This window comes from Taudactylus pleione, unplaced genomic scaffold (genome assembly GCF_031769625.1).
Source record: "Taudactylus pleione unplaced genomic scaffold, aTauple2 ptg002172l, whole genome shotgun sequence".
NCBI classification, from domain to species: Eukaryota; Metazoa; Chordata; class Amphibia; order Anura; family Myobatrachidae; genus Taudactylus; species Taudactylus pleione.
Genome location: NW_028286566.1, coordinates 397,223 through 423,033, shown reverse-complemented (window position 1 = coordinate 423,033; position 25,811 = coordinate 397,223). Strand labels below are relative to the sequence as shown.

The following is a 25,811-nucleotide window of genomic DNA, read 5'->3' as shown; positions in this document are numbered from 1 at the left end:
GTTGTGATGGGATGAGGGAGGATTTCTTCCAGTTGATCAACCAGCCATGCGCCTGTAGACAAGCGACCGTCAGGTGGAGATGCTGGATCAGTACCTCCGGGGAGCTTGCCAGCAAGAGGAGGTCGTCTAGATACGGTAGCAACCGTATCCCCTGGCTCCGAAGGTGAGCCGCCATGACCGCCATCACCTTGGTAAATACCCTTGGTTCCGCGGAGAGACCAAAGGGTAGAGCCCTGAATTGGTAGTGGTTGTGGAGAATAGCAAACCGCAGAAACCGTTGGTGCGATGTTGCTATAGGCACATGGAGGTAGGCGTCCTGGATATCCAGGGAGACCATATAATCCCCCGGTTCCATCGCCAGTATGATGGAACGCAAAGTTTCCATCCTGAATTTGGGAACCCTGAGAAACCTGTTCAGGGACTTCAAATTGAGGATGGGGCGATGAGAGCCATTGGGTTTCTGCACCAGAAACAGCGTAGAGTAATACCCCATCCCACGTTGAGACTGTGGTACGGGTATAATGACCCCCGCCGTCAGCAAGGCCTCTATGGCTTCCTGAACCTGCAAGGCCTTGGTTTTGTCCTGAGAAGGACTTGTGCAAAAAAACTGGCAAGGCGGCCTGTGCCGAAAAGACAGGGCGTACCCCTGGGAGACCACTTCTCGCACCCAGGCATCCGTGGTGGTATTGTGCCAGCACTGGGCGAATTGAAGAAGTCGGCCTCCCACTCTGGGGTCCCCCAGAGGGAGGCCCGTCCCATCACGCAGAAGGCTTATCTTCTGGCTTGGAAGAAGGGCGCCTAGCACTCCAGGCTTGCTTCTTTGGCTTTGAGGCGGTCTTGGGTGCGGACTGCCTCGGGAAGGACTGACCCTTTGCCTTGCCCTGAACCCGAAAGGAACGAAACGCCGAGCTCCGGACCTTAGCAGGTGTAGTAGCTGAAGGGAGGAAGGCTGACTTGGATTTTGCCAGGGTATCTACTATTTTGTCCAGGTCCGGACCAAATAGTAATTCCCCATTAAAAGGTAAGGCCTCCAAGCCTTTCTTTGAATCCGCGTCTGCTCTCCAAGACCGCAACCACAAGGATCTACGAGCAGACACTGCTGCCGCCGAAACCCTAGAGGTCAACAGGCTAGCATCCAAAGATGCTTCTCCAATGTAGGAGGCGGCATCTCTCATCTGTCCTAACAACGCCCTCTGGACGTCCGGAGATTCATCCGTAAACGTGTCCTCCAAGGCGTTGGCCCACCCCTCAATGGCCTTGGCCACCCAGGAGATGGCCATGGACGGCCGGGCTACAGCCCCTGAGAGAGAATAAATAGACTTTAGACAAGTCTCCACCTTCCTGTCCGTAGGATCCTTCAGCGAGGATATAGACGGCAATGGCAAAGTAGCACTCCTGATGAGGCGTGTTACATGGGAATCGACTGCAGGCGGAGTTTCCCATTTCTTACAATGCGCTTCCGGGAATGGATAATTGGACGCCAAGCGTTTCTGTGGCAGGAAACGCTTACTGGGCGTCTGCCAGGCCACCGCCATGTGATCAGTCAACTGATCAGACAAGGGGAACGCTGTAGAAGTAACCTTAGCTTTTTTTAAAACTAGGATACCTTGACTTGGGAGCGGGTGCCTCATTCTCAATCAGAAGAATAGCCCGCACCGCCTTAACCAGAGCCCGCACATTGATGGAAGACTTAGTGTCTACCTCCTGGACTGAGGCATCTGAGGCTGAGTCATCCTGTACCTCACCATCATCCGAGAACCCCTCAGAATCCGAAAGATGCGCAGCCTGTGCCATGACTGAGCGTTTAGACGCCCTGGAGGGCACGTCACTGCGCAACATCGACTGAAAAGCCGAAGATGCTGCCGCCAAATCTTGGACAGTGTGGGAAAGCGCATCCACCCAGGGTGGAGGAGCTGTCACAGGAGCCTGAAACGGCACCACAGCCGGCTGTGCCACAGGGGTGGACTGAATATACATTGCCAACCCCGCATAGGGACCAACAGGCTGAGACCCCGGGGGAGTCTGCAATAATTGTGGGACACCCGGGGAATGGGGGATGGCAGGCTGGGGCAACGCCCTAGTAGGGACGGCAGTCGGGACCGACAGACGGTCCGCGATGGACACCAGCACCTGGGAAAACATCGCCCATGGTGGCTCCTGCGAAATGGGAGGTTTAGACGTACCAGGGACCGCCTGGCACCGTCCGCACAGGCCGTCCTGTGACAAATCCTCCCTATCCACTCCTGCAGAACAGCGCCTGCAGGAGAACAATGCTGGAGCCCCGGAGTGCTCAATCTCCTCCTCAGACATGACTTAGGAAGAAAACGTGCGCACTCACCAGTGTGCTGAACAACAGCCCACAATATGGCACCGTGTAGCACACAACTGTATGTGACGGACCTCACAAATACGTGATCTATATAGGTGAGGTCAGTAGAAACACCCTTCCCCCGCACACCTGTAGGGCTTGTAGGAGAAGGAAAGGGATAGGTACAGGCTGACAGTAAGTAGAAAAAAGACACAGACAGGCAGCACTAGCAAAAGTCACATACCATGCAGGAAGATATACTCACTGCACCTTTCCACTACAATCAACCTCCCAGATTCAGTGTCTGGGAGGGCTATAGCGCTGTGTACACTGTCCTTCTGCAGGGGAGAGGTACACAGGGGGACCGGTCCGCGTGCTCCCTGAGAGCATCCACGCTGCCACAGAGAAAATGGCCGCTGGAGACCTCAGAGGAGGAGTGGCCCGAGTAGCTGCAGCTCAGCGACGCCAGACTCCGAGCTGAAAGGCGCGCTGAGCTGAGGGGAGGAGCCGCTAGACAGGGAAGGCTTCCTCCCCTGGCTAGCATATTAACCCCCGGGTTGCCGGCATCCCGCTTGCCGCGATATTAACCCTGGTGGTCTAGTGGTCTGGCGGGGTATGCCTCCGCTGGAGGGGGAACCCGCCGCCACCGCTAGCGCCCCCGGTCTGTCCCCTAGACCGGGGGCATGGGACTGCATTTGAAAGGAACCCGCGCACCGCCGCTAATCAGCGGTGCGCGGCTTACCTGATCTCCCCGGCGTCTTCCGGCAGCAGTCCCGGGGGAAACCAGAGTCCGGCTAGTACAGACTCTGGCTTCCCCCGCCGCGATCCCCAGTTCAGTGCTGGCGTCGCGGCGCCAGCAGGGAGAAGGAGCGGCAGCGTGGGCGTCTGTACAGACAGCCCAGCGCTGCTGCTCTAGAGAAAAAATAAATAAATTTAACTAAATAAAAAATTAAAAGCTTTAGGGGGCTGCTCCTGCAGCCCACCCCGCAGGGTGACCCGACTCCGGCCGGGCACCATCTAAAACTGAGGTGCCTGTGGCTCGGGGTATAGGGGAGGTTGGACCCAAGTGCATCCTGGGAGCAGCTGAAAGCTTTAACTCCGTGGTGCCCGAGGATCCAGGATCCAGCTATACCCCAAGGTCACCCTGTGGACCCCTATGGACCCTGAAGTAGAAAAAGTAATAAATCCCTCCATTCAAGAGGCTGAGCTGGTTGCTGGTCTTAGGAGGTGACCTTTCAACTATGGTTCATGTAATCTCCTCCTACTCCATACTTTGTCGTGTCTCTGTGGCCTGTGAAGGAGGAGCTAACTTTATTTGCTTATTTTTCGATGCACCCCCATGTCCCCAAGGAGACCTACATAGAAAATGAATGTAGGCGAACCTGTGTCCCCAAGGAGACCTACATAGCAAATTAATTTAATGTAATGCAAGCCGGGCTTGCAGTTTAATGCCCACGGGGTCTGTAGCGAGCTGAGGTCGATGACAGGCATTTCCCTTTTATGCTTTGCAGGACCCTCAGTACGTGCAGGAAGCTCTGACCAACGTCTTACTGATGAACGCTGTAGTCGGTGCTCTGCAAAGCCCAAAGGCCATTTACGCTGCTTCCAAACTTTCTCACTTCGACCGGATGAAAAATGAAGGTGAGCGGCAGGTTCCTGGGTGGTGCACTATTGTAATGCGGTCACACCCGCTGGACAGAGAGCAACTCGCCGGGAATAATCTGATGGCGATCTGCTGGCCAGTGTGTGCGGTCTTTGCGTTAACCGCCCCCTGTGACGCTGTAAGAGAGCTGTTTGGTGCCATTTTATTGTAGGTGTCCGGATGAGGAAAGGAACTAAATTGCTGTTATTGCTTGTCAGCCTGGGTCAGCTTTAGAATATAACAGAGAGGTCTCTGGGCCCCTAGCTTCGGGGGCCATATTTGTATCCTGTCCCTCTGTATCTTGCGTATTAATCTGATGGTATTCAAACATTTTCATTCAGCCAGTGACGGTGTTTGCTAGAACGTTTCCCCCAGTGCCTGTTTCAAGGCCAGTGCTAGGGCGTTCCGTACCGTCGTTCCCCATCCCCTGCAGTGCCTACACTTAACGATTAGTCCTTCAGTGCAGGCACCCTCCGTCATCCCTGAACATGGTCAATCTGTCGTTATCGACAGATTGACCGGCATGTTCAGCCAATGATTGATATCGGAAACGACCAGCGGGAGCGCACATCGCTGGTCGTTTCTGACACTATTGTGCATGATTAACGTACGACTGACCGATAACGATGTCGTTATCGTTCAGTCGACCATTAATATCGCGTAGTGGATACACACCTTCAGACAGATTAAGCAGTGACTCGGTCAGCCATACAGCTTCCTCCATAGAGGAATCATTTCCGATCAGCTGTTTTATTGTCACAAAAACCACAATTCTGATGCTGCCCAGGTCCTGAGCTGACCTCTCGTTACTGTGTTACACAGGGTCTTGTCTGCTAGATTATTGGCCAGAAAATAAAAACAGTTAGTGTGACCGTATATCGCCCTACTATGTACAGTGATGTTACAATGAGCACAGAATACGTTGTGTTACCCAGTTTACGAGAGACGGCTCCGCAATGTCTGCGCAGCGTTGTGACATCATCACTGTACGTTTTACAGTGTTGTGCAATGGAAGCTAATTACCCATGTGATCTCCCTATTGTAGTCCCCATGATGATTCCAAAGACCACCTCCGAGACGCTGAAACACAGGATCAACCCTTCCACCGGGGAGATGGTGGCGCAGTCGGTGGACGTGCTGCTGTATACGCCAGGTGAGGCGCGGCGACCAGGTATGGGGCCAAGGCGTTGGCAAACCGCTCTCCCTGCTGTAAGTTATATGCTTATTACAAGTCCCCGAGGAGACCGCAGGCCGGGTGCTTTTATATATTGCTCAGATCTATCAAACTGCTTCTAATGTCTATAATAATAATTTAGTAGGAGGTGAATGATTTCCTTATAATGTAACAGTATAATATTATAATTCCTTATGATGTGATGACATCAGAATTCTGCATTTACACATATGAATATAGCCCTGCAAATAATATCTATTAGCATCACCTGTCTATGATAGAGCACCAACCTTAGACTTTGCGGCTAAAGTCGCTTCCAGCACATTTGGAGCAAGAAAGACGCTCAGCGCAGCTCTGGGCGGGGTTATTTGGCACGACTGGAGTGTCACCGAATTAAAGGACACATCTGTATTATCAATCAGTTACTGACATTGATTCATAGGGGTAAGAACATACTGCTAGAATGCACCCAGATCATATCTCTTATGCTTAGGGCGGTATTCAATTAGTTTCGCGTCCACGATAAAGTTCCGCCTGCTATTCGCCGTATTCAATTCCAAAAGACGCAAAACAGCGACCCGCGAAGTCAGAACAGACAGAAAGTGGTGCCAGAATTGGGGAAATCAGCCTGAACCCCCCCAAAAAGATGCAGAAACATTGGGGATCAATGTAGTAGTGCCCGTATAGTAATAATAAAACAGTTTGGGGTGCTTAAGTTGGTTCAGTAACTTTTAATTCGCGTCTTTGCACAAGTGGTGAAGAATGGCATAAAGCAGTATTTTTTTGAGGAAATAAGTAGTTCTGGCAAATTTGGGGTACCTGAAAAATGGGTGCTAGCATATTTTAATGTCTCTAAAGTGAAGTTTAATAAAAGTGAAATTCCTTCGACATGAAAGCACCTGCAACCCCAAAACACTTGGCCCCTTCTTAGAACACCCCCAGCATGTTATTTCTCTAGTTTTTGAAGTTGTCCCCCCACGTTGTGCTTTTTTCGCCCCCAAAATGAAAGTACTTTTTGGGGGTGTTAAGTTTTTTTTTAAGGATTTTTTTTTACGCAGTTGTCCTTTGGGGGCTGTCCCAAGGGTTCTGATTGGTTTCCCCACCTTTGCACCCCAAAATAAACATTTTGCACTTTTCTCCTGCTATTCACAGGCGAGTCTTTCCGCCTATTACATTGCATTAACTTTCCGCGTACGCAAAAAGCGGGTGGAATTGAATACGGAGATAAGTTTCCGGCACGCGAAAAGATGCAATCAGCGATACTTTTTCGCGGATCTCAGCTTTTCGCGACTAATTGAATACGGCCCTAAGTTTGTAACGACATGCTGAGACTTGTAGTGCTACAGCAACTGGAGAGCCCCATAGGTTGTCAAACTTAATGACCTGATCTATTCACCTTCCACCAGGAAGTGCAGAATCTCACAGTTCAGCCTCAGGATTAAATCCCCGTGTACTGTATTAGGTCAGAGGTAAGGTAACCTTCAAACAATTCAGTATAGAACTTGTTCCTCACCGTTTGTAGTCGTTATAGCTGATTATAGACACTCTCATACATACCAGGTTCCTCAGGTCCCTGAGATACACCCTGACACACAAACCGTATAGGGCAGTGGTTCCCAAACTCTGCGCCGTGGCACCCTGGGGTGCCTTGGGACACTTGCAGGGGTGCCTCAGGTTGGTGGTCCAGCACCGAATCAAATTATTTATGGTCAATGTAATGTAAATACGTGGAAACAGAAGCTCAAACCTGTCCCCACCATATAACTGAACCTAAGAATGACAGGTCAGCACAAGTTACTACACTTTACTACTTTAATTGATTTTGTTTCTGAATTTCTCAATAACAAACTTACACTTAAAGGTGCCATGAAAACAATGCTGATAATCTAGGACGCCGTGATTCAAAAAATGTTTGGGAACCACTGGATTAGGAGTTCTAGATCAGATTCCTATGACATGTGGTTTTGTTGTGTTATTTACTCTAGGGCAGCTGGATGTGTCGGGAAAGGACGACTCTCCTAAATTATGGTGCGCCCTGGGCGAGGGGAAAGTGGTCGTGTTTAATGCTTCCACCTGGTCCATCCAGCAGCATTGCCTCAAAGTGGGAAACGCTAAACTGGTGAGTGGGGAATGCGCCCATTACGCATGGCTCTTCTCTTCTCTATTACAAGAAATTGGTCAAGTGATTCAATTTTCAAAAATGCCTTTTTTTTTTTTTTTGGGTAATTTATTTTCTTTAGTTACATTTCTATTTGTTTGAAAAAATAACCCCAGATAGTAAGCAACAAAATTTATTGCTACCATTTAATTATCAAAATTGTTTTCTAAGCAGCAACTATGAAAAGAAAATTCTGTTTTTCTTTTCTTAATAATTTTCGAGCACACAAGTTATGCATAGTACATTTCATGTTCCATATGTAGCTGTGGGAACTTAGCTCCTCCCCCTCTTCCTGGCTGTAACACCTGCCGCTAAGCCTTTTTCATGTGTGCTGCTGGGTAATCTGTGTAATGTGTGTCTCCCTCTAGAGGTGCATGGTGGGAGTGGAACAGAGCCAGGTGTGGGTTGGATCCAGCGACTCCATCATCTATATCATCAATACATACAGCTTGTCCTGCAATAAACAGCTGAACGACCACCGGGCTGAGGTAGTGGACATCGTACTGGACGACAACGACCATCAGCGGAGGTAAGGAGTTCTTCATAGAGACAGCACGGAACCCCCCAACACCCCATATTAATACACAGTTGTACACGCTGAATGGGTAACTCTTACTTAATCATATATGCATGTCATTCTTATTTATAGAGAAACTCCTGTTCATGTTTGCAGGGCTTGTGCTTTCCCTGTGTATCTGCATTTCTCAGTATACAGTGCATCCAGAAAGTATTCACAACGCTTCACTTTTTCCACAGTTTGTTATGTTACAGCCTTATTCCAAAATGGAATAAATTCATTTTTGTCCTCAAAATTCTACACACAATACCCCATAATGACAACGTTCAAAAAGTTTTTTTCCGATTTTTGCAAATTTAATTAAAAAAACTAAGAAAACATATGTACATAAGTATTCACAACCTTTGCTCAATACTTTGTTGATGCACCTTTGACAGCAGTTACAGCCTCAAGTCTTTTAGAATATGATGCCACAAGCTTGGCACACCTATCTTTGGGAAGTTTCGTCCATTCCTGTTTGCAGTACCTCTCAAGCTCCATCAGGTTGGATGGGAAGCATCGGTGCACAGCCATTTTCAGATCTCTCCAGAGATGTTCAATTGGATTCAAGTCTGGGCTCTGGCTGGGCCACTCAAGGACATTCAGAGTTGTCATGAAGCCACTCCTTTGATATCTTGGCTGTGTACTTAAGGTCGTTGTTCTGCTGAAAGATGAACAGTCGCCCCAGTCTGAAGTCAAGAGCGCTCTGGAGCAGGTTTTCATCCAGGATGTCTCTGTACATTGCTGCATTCATCTTTCCCTCTATCCTGACTAGTCTCCCAGTTCCTGCCACTGAAAAACATCCCCACAGCATGATGCTGCCACCACCATGCTTCACTGTAGGGATGGTATTGGCCTGGTGATGAGCGGTGCCTGGTTTCCTCCAAACATAACGCCTGGCATTCACGCCAAAGAGTTCAATCTTTGTCTCTCATGGTCTGAGAGTTTTCAGGTGCATTTTGGCAAACTCCAGGTGGGCTGCCATGTGCTTTTTACTAAGGAGTGGCTTCCGTCTGGCCACTCTACCATACAGGCCTGATTGTTGGATTGCTGCAGAGATGGTTGTCCTTCTGGAAGGTTCTCCTCTCTCCACAGAGGAATGCTGTAGCTCTGATAAAGTGACCATCTGGTTCTTGGTCACCTCCCTGACTGGGACTCTTCTCCACCGATCGCTGGCCAACTCTAGGAAGAGTCCTGATGGTTCCGAACTTCTTCCATTTACGGATGATGGAGACCACTTTGCTCATTGGGACCTTCAAAACAGCAGATATTTTTCTGTACCCTTCCCCAGATTTGTGCCTCAAGACAATCCTGTCTTGGAGGTCTACAGATAATTCCTTGGACTTCATGCTTGGTTTGTGCTCTGACATGTACTGTAAAGTGGTGACCTTATATAGACAGGTGTATGCCTTTCAAAATCATGTCCAATCAACTGAATTTACCACAAGTGGACTCCAATTAAGCTGTAGGAACATCTCAAGGATGATCAGTGGAAACAGGATGCACCTGAGCTCAATTTTAAGCTTCATGGCAAAGGCCGTGAATACTTGTGTCCATGTGATTTCTTAATGTTTTTTTTTTTTTGTTTGTTTGTTTTTTTAATTAAATTTGCAAGAATCTCAAACTTTTTACATGTTGTCATTATGGGGTATTGTGTGTAGAATTTTGAGGACAAAAATGAATTTATTCCATTTTGGAATAAGGCTGTAACATAACAAAATGTGGAAAAGTGAAGCATTGTGAATACTTCCCGGATGCATTGTAATAAAAAAAAAAACACTAATAAATCACATGTACATAAGTATTCATTGCCTTTGCCATGAAGCTTAAAATTGAGCTCCGGTGCATCCTGTTTCCACTGATCATCCTTGAGATGTTCCTATAGCTTAATTGGAGTCCACCTGTGGTAAATTCAGTTGATTGGATATGATTTTGAAAGGCATACACCTGTCTATATAAGGTCCCACACTTGACAGTGCATGTCTGATCACAAACCAATAATGAAGTCCAAGGAATTGCCTGTAGACCTCCGAGACACGATTGTCTCGAGGCACAAAACTTGGGAAAGGGTACAGAAAAATATCTGCTGCTTTGAAGGTTCCAATGAGCACAGTGGCCTCCATCATCCATAAATGAAAGAAGTTTGGAATCATGAGGACTCTTCCTAGAGTTGGCCGGCCGTCTAAACTGAGCGATCGAGAGAGAAGGGCCCTAGTCAGGGAGGTGACCAAGAACCCGATGGTCACTCTGTCAGAGCTAAAGCATTCCTCTGTGGAGAGAGGAGAACCTTCCAGAAGGACAACCATCTCTGCAGCAATCCAACAATCAGGCCTGTATGGTAGAGTGGCCAGACGGAAGCCACTCCTTAGTAAAAAGCACATGTCAGCCCACATGGAGTTTGCCAAAATGCACCTGAAGGACTCTCTGGTCTGATGAGACAAAGATTGAACTCTTTGGCGTAAATGGCAGGTGTTATGTTTGGAGGAAACCAGGCACCGCTCATCACCAGGCCAATACCATCCCTACAGTGAAGCATGGTGGTGGCAGCATAATGCTGTAGGGATGTTTTTCAGTGGCAGGAAGTGGGAGACTAGTCAGGATAGAGGGAAAGATGAATGCAGCAATGTACAGAGACATCCTGGATGAAAACCTGCTCCACAGCGCTCTTGACCTCAGACTGGGGCGACTGTTCATCTGTCAGCAGGACAACGACCCTAAGCACACAGCCAAGATATGAAAGGAGTGGCTTCAGGACAACTCTATGAATGTCCTTGAGTGGCCCAGCCAGAGCCCAGACTTGAATCCAATTGAACATCTCTGGAGAGATCTGGACATGGCTGTGCACCGATGCTTCCCATCCAACCTGATGGAGCTCGAGAGGTGCTGCAAAGAGGAATGGGCGAAACTGCCCATAGATAGGTGTGCCAAGCTTGTGGCATCATTTTCAAAAAGACTTGAGGCTGTAATTGCTACCAAAGATGCATCAACAAAGTAATGGGCAAAGGTTGTGACTACTTATGTACGTGTGATTTCTTAGTTTTTTTTTTTTTTTCATTTAAATTTGCAAAAATCGAAAAAAAACTTTTTACACGTTGTCATTATGGGGTATTGTGTGTAGAATTTTGAGGACAAAATGAATTTATTCCATTTTGGAATAAGGCTGTAACATAACAATGTGGAAAAAGTGACGCGCTGTGAATACTTTCCGGATGCACTGTATCAGTGGGAGGGGCTGAAATGTAATATTTCTCCCATGGCGCCACTATATTTACCCAGATAGTCCTACATCGGCCCGGTGACTCCTCTCCTGAAGTTTAAGGGACTTGTAGCAGCTCTGCTATATGATTTATTTATCGTAACAGGACATGATGTAATGCAGCATTATAGCAACAGGACATGATGCACAATGTGAGTGGCACTGGGGCACCTCAGATTTATGGGGACAATACTTATGGAGCTGATAGAGAGAGATTAAGAAATTCCCTGCATTATTGTGTACAATATAACTTACAGCAACATCAGGTTAAGCTGTGGATTAAATATTGTGTATTACTGAAATATTTTATATGTGAACAAAAGTATTATCCAGTCATTGACTTTTGTTTTTTTTGTTTGTTTTTTTTCAAACGAAGACCGAAAATAGTACAGTATCAGCGCATTTATATTATGTCACTGGGGCGCGGCTATATATGATGTAGGATGTAGCTGTATACGATGTAACACTACATGTAAATGAGGTCACTGGGGCGCGGCTATATTTGATGTAGGATGTAGCTGTATACGATGTAACACTACATGTAAGTGAGGTCACTGGGGCGTGGTTATATATGATGTAGGGTGTAGCTGTATACGATGTAACACTACATGTAAATGAGGTCACTGGGGCGCGGCTATATATGATGTAGGATGTAGCTGTATACGATGCAACACTACATGTAAATGAGGTCACTGGGGCGTGGCTATATATGATGTAGGCTGTAGCTGTATACGATGTAACACTACATGTAAATGAGGTCACTGGGGCGCGGCTATATATGATGTAGGATGTAGCTGTATACGATGCAACACTACATGTAAATGAGGTCACTGGGGCGTGGCTATATATGATGTAGCTGTATACGATGTAACACTACATGTAAATGAGGTCACTGGGGCGTGGCTATATATGATGTAGGCTGTAACTGTATACGATGTAACACTACATGTAAATGAGGTCACTGGGGTGCGGCTATATATGATGTAGGCTATAACTGTATACGATGTAACACTAAATGTAAATGAGGTCACTGGGGCGTGGCTATATATGATGTAGGCTGTAGCTGTATACGATGTAACACTACATGTAAATGATGTCACTGGGACGTGGCTATATATGATGTAGGCTGTAGCTGTATACGATGTAACACTACATGTAAATAAGGTCACTGGGTTGTGGCTATATATGATGTAGGATGTAGCTGTATACGATGTAACACTACATGTAAATGAGGTCACTGGGGCGTGGCTATATATAATGTAGTGTGTAGCTGTATACGATGTAACACTACATGTAAATGAGGTCACTGGGGCGTGGTTATATATGATGTAGGGTGTAGCTGTATACGATGTAACACTACATGTAAATGAGGTCACTGGGGCGCGGCTATATATGATGTAGTGTGTAGCTGTATACGATGTAACACTACATGTAAATGATGTCACTGGGGCGCGGCTATATATGATGTAGGGTGTAGCTGTATACGATGTAACACTACATGTAAATGAGGTCACTGGGGCGCGGCTATATTTGATGTAGGGTGTAGCTGTATACGATGTAACACTACATGTAAATGAGGTCACTGGGGCGTGGCTATATATGATGTAGGCTGTAGCTGTATACGATGTAACACTACATGTAAATGAGGTCACTGGGGCGTGGCTATATATGATGTAGGCTGTAGCTGTATACGATGTAGCACTACATGTAAATGAGGTCACTGGGGCGTGGCTATATATGATGTAGGATGTAGCTGTATACGATGTAACACTACATGTAAGTGAGGTCACTGGGGCGTGGCTATATATGATGTAGGATGTAGCTGTATACGATGTAACACTACATGTAAATGAGGTCACTGGGGCGTGGCTATATATAATGTAGTGTGTAGCTGTATACGATGTAACACTACATGTAAATGAGGTCACTGGGGCGTGGTTATATATGATGTAGGGTGTAGCTGTATACGATGTAACACTACATGTAAATGAGGTCACTGGGGCGCGGCTATATATGATGTAGTGTGTAGCTGTATACGATGTAACACTACATGTAAATGATGTCACTGGGGCGCGGCTATATATGATGTAGGGTGTAGCTGTATACGATGTAACACTACATGTAAATGAGGTCACTGGGGCGCGGCTATATTTGATGTAGGGTGTAGCTGTATACGATGTAACACTACATGTAAATGAGGTCACTGGGGCGTGGCTATATATGATGTAGGCTGTAGCTGTATACGATGTAACACTACATGTAAATGAGGTCACTGGGACGTGGCTATATATGATGTAGGCTGTAGCTGTATACGATGTAGCACTACATGTAAATGAGGTCACTGGGGCGTGGCTATATATGATGTAGGATGTAGCTGTATACGATGTAACACTACATGTAAGTGAGGTCACTGGGGCGTGGCTATATATGATGTAGGATGTAGCTGTATACGATGTAACACTACATGTAAGTGATGTCACTGGGGCGTGGCTATATTTGATGTAGGGTGTAGCTGTATACGATGTAACACTACATGTAAATGAGGTCACTGGGGCGTGGCTATATATGATGTAGGATGTAGCTGTATACGATGTAACACTACATGTAAGTGATGTCACTGGGGCATGGCTATTTATGATGTAGGCTGTAGCTGTATACGATGTAACACTACATGTAAATGAGGTCACTGGGGCGTGGCTATATATGATGTAGGATGTAGCTGTATACGATGTAGCACTACATGTAAGTGATGTCACTGGGGCGTGGCTATATATGATGTAGGCTGTAGCTGTATACTATGTAACACTACATGTAAATGAGGTCACTGGGGCGTGGCTATATATGATGTAGACTTTAGCTGTATACTATGTAACACTACATGTAAATGAGGTCACTGGGGCGTAGCTTAATATGATGTAGGCTGTAGCTGTATACGATGTAACACTACATGTAAATAAGGTCACTGGGGCGTGGCTATATATGATGTAGGATGTAGCTGTATATGATGTAACAGTACATGTAAGTGATGTCACTGGGGCGTGGCTATAGATGATGTAGGATATAGCTGTATATGATGTAACAGTACATGTAAGTGATGTCACTGGGTGTGGCTATATATGATGTAGAATGTAGCTGTATATGATGTAACACTACATGTAAATGAGGTCACTGGGGCGTGGCTATATATGATGTAGGCTGTAGCTGTATACAATGTAACACTACATGTAAATGAGGTCTCTGGGGCGTGGCTATATATGATGTAGGCTATAGCTGTATACGATGTAACACTACATGTAAATGAGGTCACTGGGGCGCGGCTATATATGATGTAGTGTGTAGCTGTATACGATGTAACACTACATGTAAATGAGGTCACTGGGGCGTGGCTATATATGATGTAGGCTGTAGCTGTATACGATGTAACACTACATGTAAGTGAGGTCACTGGGGCGCGGCTATATATGATGTAGGCTGTAGCTGTATATGATGTAACACTACATGTAAATAAGGTCACTGGGGCGTGGCTATATATGATGTAGGCTGTAGCTCTATACGATGTAACACTACATGTAAATGAGGTCACTGGGGCGTGGCTATATATGATGTAGGGTGTAGCTGTATACGATGTAACCCTACATGTAAATGATGTCACTGGGGCGTGGCTATATATGATGTAACACTACATGTAAATGAGGTCTCTGGGGCGTGGCTATATATGATGTAGGCTGTAGCTGTATACGATGTAACACTACATGTAAGTGAGGTCACTGGGGCGTGGCTATATATGATCTAGGCTGTAGCTGTATATGATGTAACACTACATGTAAATGAGGTCACTGGGGCGTGGCTATATATGATGTAAGCTGTAGCTGTATACGATGTAACACTACATGTAAATGAGGTCACTGGTGCGTGGCTATATATGATGTAGGATGTATCTGTATATGATGTAACATTACATGTAAATGAGGTCACTGGGGCGTGGCTATATATGATGTAGTGTGTAGCTGTATACAATGTAACACTACATGTAAATGAGGTCACTGGGGTGTGGCTATATATGATGTAGGCTGTAGCTGTATACGATGTAACACTACATGTAAGTGATGTCACTGGGGCGTGGCTATATATGATGTAGGCTGTAGCTGTATACGATGTAACACTACATGTAAATGAGGTCACTGGGGCATGGCTATATATGATGTAGGCTGTAGCTGTATACGATGTAACACTACATGTAAATGAGGTCACTGGGGCGTGGCTATATATGATGTAGGCTGTAGCTGTATACGATGTAACACTACATGTAAATTATGTCACTGGGGACGGGACCTATATACAACGTGGCACCGCATTTTTATGATGTCGTGGCAAAACATTTATATAGTGTCATCGGGGGTTATATTCTTCCAACACACAAAACATTGAGCGCAACATTGTAAAATGAGGGGGTTAAATATGTTCTAGTTTTGATAACAGAGGCCCTCATTCAGAGCCGTATGCTCTGAGCAGAGCGCACGCTCTGAATGAGGGCCGCCCTCCATAATTATGGAGTGTCCTCCTGGACGCTCGTATAGCTGTGGGTCACCACCCACAGCCTATACGAGCGTGCAGTTTGATGGCCGCGATGGTCGCGACCATCGCCACTGCGAGCCGGAGCCTGCGGTTGAGGTTTTCAACCGCAAGGCCCGGAGTGATTTTGGCTCTATCAGAGCCAAAATCACTCCCACTGACATCACTAGTGATGTCAGTGGGCCGGCTTCTGACGGGAGGCGTTCCCTTGGGAACGCCCCCGTCATGGAGGCACGCCCCCGGCACGCCCACCAAAGGGGGCGTGCTGTCAATCAACATCGACAGCACGCCCCCTTTGATCAGACACAACGAGCGAAGGAAAGTCCTTCACTCGCCGCGTCTGGCGCATGCGCACGACGGAGCTCCCTCCGTCGTGCGCATACTCAGTGCAGACCATCGACCCACTTGCGAGCGGACAGCCGCTCGCGATTGGGTCTGAATCAGGCCCAGAATTTGTTATTTTAAGCCATCTCGTTTGTCTCTATGATGTATAAACCCCCCTCCCCCCCCCCATTCTGTGCCTCTGACCCGTGTGTGTCTGTCGTAGGATTGCGTTCTCCTGCAGCGCGGATGGAGTGGTCTTTGCCTGGGATGTGAACACCTTGAAGATCCGTCACCGTTTCCATCTGCCTTATGAGGACATCACGTCTATGACCATGCATGGTGACCTACTCTTCTACTGTGAGTCCTCTGCCAGGGTCCTACAGGCGCAGCCACAGACCCCGCTCACTTCCTGCAGCTTTCCCTATCCTCCATTTATTGTGTACACTAATCACTTGTCAGTGTTTTTATCCCTACTGTGCGTATATATGAGTCGCTCTGAGCATGCGCCCAGAGTCCGTGCGCACAGAGTCGCAGTCTCAGGAATGTCTTGTCAGCGTGTTGGGCGGTGACTGGGGGGTGCTAAGCGCACACACGGAGATGGTCTTAGGAGCGTGTTATGGGAGTCTCGCCAATGCGTCGCTGATAGTGGTTGGAAACTCAGGCGCATAATAACACACACAGGACGCCATACTCTTAACGCAGAAACGGCACGCGGTGTAGGGCAACTGCGACTGATAATGGTGTCTAACTACGCACCAAGCGATTTATATAGTGGGGAAAGGCACTCAGAGTGGGCAGCTCAGTCCTTGCACATGCGGACGCACGGCCGTACACAGGGGAGGGCAACGGCAAACGGCGCAGACAGGGACGCCGCGGCACGCCACTCAGGATCACTATTGTAGGTTTAACTTTTAAAGAGCGTTGTTCTCAGACATAGGAGTGCCCATGTTTGTGTAGAATGGAGGGAAGCATCCTTGGCAGGTTATATTGGTACTTGTAGTTCCACATCACCTGCCGAGCATTTGTCTATGCACTGTAGCTGGTCTCTAAAATACGTATATATACAGATATCTATTGAAATAATGACGGCCTCTAATAACTATCCTTTCCATTGGTTTTCTTCTGTTCTGGTTTATAACATCCCAGGTACAAAGGACTTGGTCCTCCTGTCTAGAAAGAATGGGCAGCAGTGTAAGAAGCTGGAGATCACCGAGAACCTGCGCAAAATCGCTTCCGCGTCCTACTGCATCCAGCTGTTCTCCGAGGTGCTGCCTGGCGGGGGGGGGGACCAGTATGGGTGGGGGGGTGAATTATCTGGAGTCAGGCATTTGGTCCTCGCTGACCGCTCTTTTTTCTCTGCTGTCTTTTAGAAGGATCAGTTGTGGGTCTCCTGTAAAGAGGGCAACGAGATCTGCGTCTTTGACCTGAAAGATTTCTCCAGGACCCCTCACAAGGTTCCTCTGCCGGACTGCACGACCATCACCTGCATGCTGAAAGTGAAGCAACAGGTACCCGCCAGTCTGACCTCGCCATCCACCCAGGAGGCCTGTGGCCACACACAGGAAGAACGATTTAAAAAAAGTCTAATCACATCGCAGATCAGTTGGTTACTCAGGATGACCGTCGGAACTGCGACGCCGGAGCTTTCGCAACTGAGTACGGGATTGCAGTCGCAGACTGACACACGCTCCGAAAAATGGTCAAGACAGGCCTACGTTTGACTAACCCCACTACCCCCCAATGATCACACTGAGCAAAAATAATTGTGGGTCCCAGAGACCCCCTCATTTGAAAAAAATTGAGGTTCTGCTCCACTGTTTCTGGTTCCCATCACATATGGGGCGTGAGTTTGGGTAGAGCTGGGGGTAAAGTCAGGAAGAAGTTAGGGTAGAGCTGGGGGTAGAGGGGAGTATGGGTAGGCAGTGCTGGGGTTAGGGAGGGGGGAAGTGCAGAAAGCAGTGGCGACTGCTGGGGAGCAAGGAGGGGCTACAGGCAGGCAGTGCTGGGGGTAGGGAGGAGGTAAGGGTAGATGGCAACTGGCACAGTACTGGGGGCAAGGAGGGGTTTAGGGGCAGGCAGTTCTGGGGGCAGGGAGGGGATAAGGGGCAGGCAGTGCTGGGGGCAGGGAGGGGGTAAGGGGCAGGCAGTGCTGGGGGCAGGCACGGAGAGGGTAAGGGGCAGGCAGTGCTGGGGGCAGGCACGGAGGGGGTAAGGGGCAGGCAGTGCTGGGGGCAGGCACGTAGGGGGTAAGGGGCAGGCAGTGCTGAGGGCAGGCACGGAGGGGGTAAGGGGCAGGCAGTGCTGAGGGCAGGCACGGAGGGGGTAAGGGGCAGGCAGTGCTGGGGGCAGGGAGGGGGTAAGGGGCAGGCTGTGCTGGGGGCAGGCACGGAGGGGGTAAGGGGTAGGCAGTGCTGAGGGCAGGCATGGAGGGGGTAAGGGGTAGGCAGTGCTGAGGGCAGGCACGGAGGGGGTAAGGGGCAGGCAGTGCTGAGGGCAGGGAGGGGGTAAGGGGCAGGCTGTGCTGGGGGCAGGCACGAAGGGGGTAAGGGGTAGGCAGTGCTGAGGGCAGGCACGGAGGGGGTAAGGGGTAGGCAGTGCTGAGGGCAGGCACGGAGGGGGTAAGGGGCAGGCAGTGCTGAGGGCAGGCACGGAGGGGGTATGGGGCAGGCAGTGCTGGGGGCAGGCACGGAGGGGGTAAGGGGCAGGCTGTGCTGGGGGCAGGCACGGAGGGGGTAAGGGGCAGGCTGTGCTGGGGGCAGGCACGGAGGGGGTAAGGGGCAGGCAGTGCTGAGGGCAGGCACGGAGGGGGTAAGGGGTAGGCAGTGCTGAGGGCAGGCAGGGAGGGGGTAAGGGGCAGGCAGTGCTGGGGGCAGGCACAGAGGGGGTAAGGGGCAGGCAGTGCTGGGGGCAGGCATGGAGGGGGTAAGGGGCAGGCAGTGCTGGGGGCAGGCACGGAGGGGTAAGGGGCAGGCAGTGCTGGGGGTAGGGAGGAGGTAAGGGTAGATAGCAACTGGCACAGTACTGGGGGCAAGGAGGGGTTTAGGGGCAGGCAGTGCTGGGGGCAGGGAGGGGGTAAGGGGCAGGCAGTGCTGGGGGGCAGGGAGGGGCTAAGGGGCAGGCAGTGCTGGGGGGCAGGGAGGGGGTAAGGGGAAAGGCAGTGCTGGGGGACAGGGAGGGGGTAAGGGGCAGGCAGTGCTGGGGGGCAGGGAGGGGGTAAGGGGCAGACAGTGCTGGGGGCAGGGAGGGGGTAAGGGGCAGGCAATGCTGGGGGTAGGGAGGAGGTAAGGGTAGATAGCAGCTGGCACAGTACTGGGGGCAGGGAGGGGGTAAGGGGCAGGCAGTTCTGGGGGCAGGGAGGGGGTAAGGGGAAGACAGTGCTGGGGGCAGGGAGGGTAAGGGGCAGGGAGGGGGTAAGGGGCAGGCAATGCTGGGGGTAGGGAGGAGGTAAGGGTAGATAGCAGCTGGCACAGTACTGGGGGCAGGGAGGGTGTAAGGGGCAGGCAGTGCTGGGGGCAGAGAGGGGATAAGGGGCAGGCAGTGCTGGGGGCAGGGAGGGGGTAAGGGACAGGCAGTGCTGGGGGTAGGGAGGGGGTAAGGGGCAGGCAGTGCTGGGGGCAGGCAGGGAGGGGAGTAAGGGGTAGGCAGTGCTGGGGGTAGGGAAGAGGTAAGGGTAGATAGCAGCTGGCACAGTACTGGGGGCAGGGAGGGGGTAAGGGTCTGACAGTGCTGGGGGCAGGCAGGGAGGGGGTAAGGGGAAGGCAGTGCTGGGGGCAGGCAGGGAGGGGGTAAGGGGCAGGCAGTGCTGGGGGCAGGGAGGGGGTAAGGGTAGATAGTCTGGTAGAAGGTGCAGAAAACATTCTGTGGGTTTTTGTTGGTAGTGAAGGATAGAAAAATATTTTTCTAATTACAAAAATGTGGAAAGATGAAAACACAAATATGGGCGATACTCCAGGGAGTATATTTACTAACGTGCGGGTTTTCAGAAGTGGGGTTCTTGCCCAATAGCAACCAATCAGATTATACCTTTCATTTATCTAGCACTTTCTAGAAGGTAATAGCTACAATCTGATTGGTTGTTATGGGCAACATCTCCACTTCTATAAACCCGCACTTTAGTAAATATACCCACTGGATATGAATCAAGAATAGCAGAGATGGGGATGAGAAGTCAGGAGTGGTAGATTTATACTTTAGTAGGGAGTCGGATCACGTGATACAATAGGGACATTCATATATACTGTATATACTGTACTACACACAGAGATTGGAGAGGAAACCTGAGGGAGGGTGACATGTCACATTAGACTGATGTGAGAAGCTGGTAAAGGCATTATATAGCATGTAGATATATATAGCATGTAGGTGTGTGTATATATAGCATGTAGGTGTATATATAGCATGTAGGTGTGTGTATATATAGCATGTAGGTATATATATCATGTAGGTGTGTATATATAGCATGTAGGTATGAGAGGTAGGGAAGGGAAGAAGGGTGTTAGAAGGATTTTTAATGTTACAAAAAAGAGCTAATAGAAAGCAATTCTGATAGGATACAGCCAGGCAGGCGTGGGGGTATTCACATAATAACATGGCAGGTGCTCAGCAGAATTAAGGCAAAAGAAATGTACAATTATTACCAGAGTGCAGGATCTCACCACAGGGCCATAGGTCTGAGAGGAATGGGGGAATGATTACAGCAGGGAGGCTGTGAGGACAAGACATGAAGCAGGCGGAGACCCGAGGTAGGGGGCAAGGAGAAATACCAGGAGCAGCCGGGGGCCGTCCTCATACCCGGTGCCGTCTACACACCGGGGGCCGCCTGTCCCTGTAGCATCCAGGAAAGGCGCTGGCTCCACCTCCACTTAGTATAGTCCTCCCTGACCGGGCCAGGGAGACATCAATCATTTAATCAGGAGCCACGGAACCCTTCTCCCCATGCCCTGAACTACAGTATGGCCACGCTGGGTATGAAGTCACATTGGATGACTACAAATGATCTAATTGGATGACCACAGGCCATCAATTGTTCCTCAGATGGAAGATTTAATTTACCAGATTGAAGCCATAATATTGTCTTCTGTTATTGTAGCTGTACTATTTGTATGATCGCACAAGTGACATAAGGGACTAAATGTAACAGCCCGCGTTTTGCATGAGGCGGCGTGATTCCAGCGAGTTAGTCACTACATTTAAAGCGACAGTTTAAGGGCAAAACTAACCTATAAGCGGAATAATCTTATTTTTCCGTCGCTATATCCTGCAATCTCCTATGTAGCAGAACTATGGTTTCTGGTCATGTGACCACAGCGGCTCCACAAACCGGCGCTTCAGCAGCCACAGTCGTCCAATCACAGCCTGCAGGGGTTCATCTACAAACGGCTCTCTGCAGGGTTGTCAGGTGAAATCTGACTGGACGAGACGGGTGTTCAGGGGTTGTCCCACGTACCCAACCACATTCCGCTTTTACTGATTTAGGATGGGCTGTTTTTATGGGGGGGGAGGGGATGACACCAATAATGAGACCTGTTGTGTTTTTCTTCCTAGATCTGGGTCGGCAGCAAGGGAATATCCCAGGGTAAATCCAAAGGGAAGATCTACGTCATTGATGCGGAGAAGAAGACTGTGGAGAAGGAGTTGGTTGCACATGTAGATATAGTGAGGTCCCTGTGTTCTGCGGAGGACAGATACGTGCTAAGCGGCTCTGGAGAGGAGGAGGGGAAGGTGGCTATCTGGAAGGTCGAATGATCCCAAAGGGACATTGAAACTATTTTCTTCCTAAGACTTTGGTCAAACGCCATCCTGGCGACCCAGAAGATGCTGCTCCACCTTCGTTCTGGCCGTTGAGCAGGATGGTCCGTGGCAGTGAATAAACGAGAGTTGTCGGAAATGAAAGTCGTCTCTTTCGCTTTTGGAAACCAGAGCGTTGCACAATAGGTCACTTTGGTCAAAAATCTCGTAGCGGCCAGAAACCTGGTTCACGGTGGAGAATTATTCCTTTGTAGTTACTGTGCCGGAAATTAGGCGGGGAGACCTCATGGTACATGACAAAATACGACTTTAAACGTTATAAGTGCCCTCACTCCCCCATCACCCTCAGCACGCACAAATGGGGAAGTGTTCAGGGCGTACCGAATACCACGGCAAAGACGTACCTCTGAGTGGGGGGAATTGGTGGTAAACGTGACCTATGTGACCGGTTTCTGTCCTAACCTGCATATTGTGCATTAATCACCTTGTCCTGCTCCGCGGTCTGTAGGACGTTATACTGTACCTATAGATTCCACAGTCTGATCACTACAGCGTGCCAAGGATTTATCCCCTAATATCCGAGGAGAGAAAATCAGTGGATGGACGAAGCTGATTATAACACTGGGGCTTTTCTTGCACTGGGGTATACTGTATATAGAGGTATGCTAGCTTGCCGGGAGTGTAGCGTCTGGGAGGTCAGTACGTCAGTGATGTCACAGTGATCCAGGCGATACAGTAAAGGCTGTGATGTATCTGACAGAGAACTTGCTGTAGGACATCTACTAATCAGAAGGACATTTATAAAATACACCCAGCAGTATTTATAAATGTGTTTAGAAATTAAACATTTATTCTGCTATTTATTTACTAATTTACAGCAAACATCTACCAAATGCCATTGTGTTTGCTGTTTTCTGTTATTTTTTTTTCTTTTTATTTGTTTAAAATGTTTAGAAAGTTACACTACCATTACCAGACTTGCACACATTGAATAGATAATTTAAATTTTGTTAATTTCAAAAAAATTTTGTCTCTGGAGTTTGTGTCATATGTGATGTTCTGTCTGTGACTAAGACCATTTTTATTTGGGGACTTTTTTTGTTTTTTTAATTAATATTTGGAGACTGTGTTTTTTTTTTTTTCCTTTTTATAAATATTTTTTTTTAAGTAACATTATTTCAAAACCATAATTGGTGACAAATATCATCATATAAATGCAATTTATCTTTCTTAATCCCACTGTACGATTCAAACGTATTCCATATATTTTCAGTAATTCCAGCATTTGCGAAGTTAATATTTGTTTTTAATGCAAATGTGTTTTACAAATTACTATACAATCTGAAACGCACATCACCAAAATATTGTGTTACGTGAGAAGTGTAAAACACCATGGGCCGTGTTCAATTCGCAGTGAAAACGGCCGTTTTTCGCCAAAAAACAGGCGAAAAAGCGCAATTGGTGAAAAATAACTGGAGATAAGTTTTCTCAAAGACCAGGCGAAAAAAAAATGCAAAATCACTATTTTTGGCTAAAAATTTGAGGATTTCTTTCAGAACCCTTTGGACACCCCACCTCGCTTTGGCGAAAAACGACCGCGCAAATTTTGGGTAAAAAAAAACAAACATTGAAAATGGTTTTAATGTATTGGGTCTGATTTTTCGGGGGACGGTATGGATGGGTGAAGTATTTTAAACATCACACGCAGTCGCAGCATGCGGTTTTTACCCATTTTAACGTACCCCCAATTTACGTGGAACAGTAATTTCCGGTAAAAAAAATTGCTTCCTATCATTTTCAAAGTTTTTTTCCACCCAAAATTGTGAGGCTGTTTTTCGCCAAAGTGCGCAACTTTCGAAAAAAAATTTGGGGGTAATTTATCATTAGGGGGGGGAGATCCAAAGGGTTCTGAAAGAAATACCTAAATTTTTAGCCAAAAATAGGGATTTTGCATTTTTTTTTCACCTGGTCTGGGATGGAGAAAACTTATGTTTTTTTTAGCCTGTTTTTTTTTGCGAAAAAAGGCCGTTTTTGCCCATGGCAAAAAAAAGCCAGTTTTCGCCGCTAATTGAATACGGCCCTATGTGTGTTAGGGGGATGGAGTTTAATTTATTATGATTTAAAAAAAATAAATAAACTTTATAAATCCTATAAATAGTTGCTTCTATAAGTCCAAAAAAATGCAAAGTTTATGATATAAATGTACTTTTCTATTTACCTCATTACTATTCCTATTTATTTTCGAACTATCTTATGGCTCAATGTGCTCCTTAAAAGTCAGTTTTCATGTCTTATCTGCCATTATTTTGGAGCTGAAGGAAAAAAAAAATATTACAGTACATTTTATACCTTTTCTTACATTTTGCAGACATGATTATTTTAAGAACTTTTATGTACATGGTGCACAATCGCCGGTTTGCCCACCAGGTGGCGCTGGAGAGGCGTAGACTCCGTTGAAGCTTTAAGAATGAATTTACTATTGTAATATACAAAGATTCTACAAAAAAGTTAGTTTTTTTTTTTTTTTTAATTGTCTATAAATATGTATTTTTCTCCTTTTAAATGCCCCAGTTCTGATGGGGACACGTCTTTTCTAAGTTTTTATAAGTAAACGCAGACTTCATAATAATATGGTTTATTCGCGACTATTTACAGTAAATAAAGAACTTCTACACTTGTACCATAGACTTAATTTAAAATGATGTTGTACAGTATACCTTAATGGTAAATAAATATATGTAAATGATGCTGGGTTATCTATATATGTAAGGCAAAAGGCAGAAATCAGTCACAGTACTATAATGAGGATACAATTTGTTTTTTATTCTGCAACAAATCTATTATGAGCCACAGATCTCCTTTACCAAGATATATAATATTATTTATATGATGCAAAGTAGTTTCAGCCTTATGTGCAGTAACATCAGCGCTTGTGTTATGGATCTGATATCCCTCTCTGATAGACCCAGGTACAAAGTACACTGACATAGAACAATGACACAAATGACATCACCAGATAAACACTGAATGAATGTCCTTTATCTGTCCTGATGTGATAACTACTAATACACGGAACTTGGAGTCTCCTCCCCTTACACATCTATCTACCAGTCCCCTCAAAGCATCACAAGAGAGGGAGTCATGTCATTTACTTCAGTCACCATGAGCATGTCTGATTTCCCTGTTTGAGCAGATGCACTAAAACAGGAGTACTCCATTCTAATTCTCAAGTACCCCCCAACAGGTCAGGTTTGTAGAATTTCTGCCTGTAAACAGGGGGATAATTACTGAGCCAGCAAAATGGATGAGCTCATTGGTGCATGATTAAAGAAATCCAGAAAACATGATATGTTGGGGGTTCTTAAGGATAGAAGCTGAAAACCACTGGACTGAGACACTCATGTCCATAGGACATAAGCTTTGTTTCCAGATCAGTACTATAGCAGGAACAGGTTAGAATACACCAGTACACCCAGGGCCTGATTCAGAGCCGCTCGTAAGTGGCCGCTCGTTCGCTCCGAACGATGTTCGCACAACTGCGCATGCGTATGGGTCGTAATGCGCATGCGCCAACCAGTCATTGCGGTCAGAAATCGAGCGCTCGCAAAATAGCGAGTGCCTGCTAATTTGAGTGACAGGATGAGGCGTTTGTGGGTGGTAACAGGGGAAGGTCCTTGAAAACGGGGAGTGGAGATCCGAACGCAGGCGTGCCAAACGGTCAAAACAGGCGTTTTAAGGGTGTGCATAATTAACAAAGCAGCGTCATCGACCACGTCACTTGGTTGTTTCGTAGCCTGAACTGTTCGCATGATTGCGGTAGGAAAATCCAACCACAAGCACTGTGAGCAGTTCAGATGCCTTTCGATGTACTCGATTAATCTAATAAATAGCGGAGATGACGTAGGATGCGAGCGGCCAGGGAGCGTTTTACAAAATAGTGAGCGCATGTTTCGTTCGCTTGCTCAGACATAGAGGCGTCAACAGACCGCAAAGAGCGAGCGCTCAATTTAAATAGCTGGCCCCTTTTTCTGAACGAGCGAGCGCAAATAGCATCCGGCTCTGAATCCGGCCCC

The 25,811-nt window shown here is 47.5% G+C and overlaps 1 protein-coding gene across 1 annotated transcript in view; it reads left to right on the top strand.

Annotated features, from left to right (window-relative positions):
• DENND3 (DENN domain containing 3) overlaps positions 1-24,439 on the top strand; it is a 95,379-nt gene extending 70,940 nt beyond the window's left edge. Inside the window, exons 16-23 of the mRNA XM_088465834.1 lie at positions 3,820-3,949; positions 4,996-5,103; positions 7,110-7,243; positions 7,651-7,811; positions 16,214-16,347; positions 17,137-17,255; positions 17,361-17,498; positions 21,535-24,439. Of these exons, the coding sequence (XP_088321960.1) occupies positions 3,820-3,949; positions 4,996-5,103; positions 7,110-7,243; positions 7,651-7,811; positions 16,214-16,347; positions 17,137-17,255; positions 17,361-17,498; positions 21,535-21,735 (1,125 nt within the window). The 3' untranslated portion in view covers positions 21,736-24,439. The remainder of the gene's footprint in view (positions 1-3,819; positions 3,950-4,995; positions 5,104-7,109; positions 7,244-7,650; positions 7,812-16,213; positions 16,348-17,136; positions 17,256-17,360; positions 17,499-21,534) is intronic.
• The last annotated feature ends 1,372 nt before the right edge of the window (positions 24,440-25,811 follow it).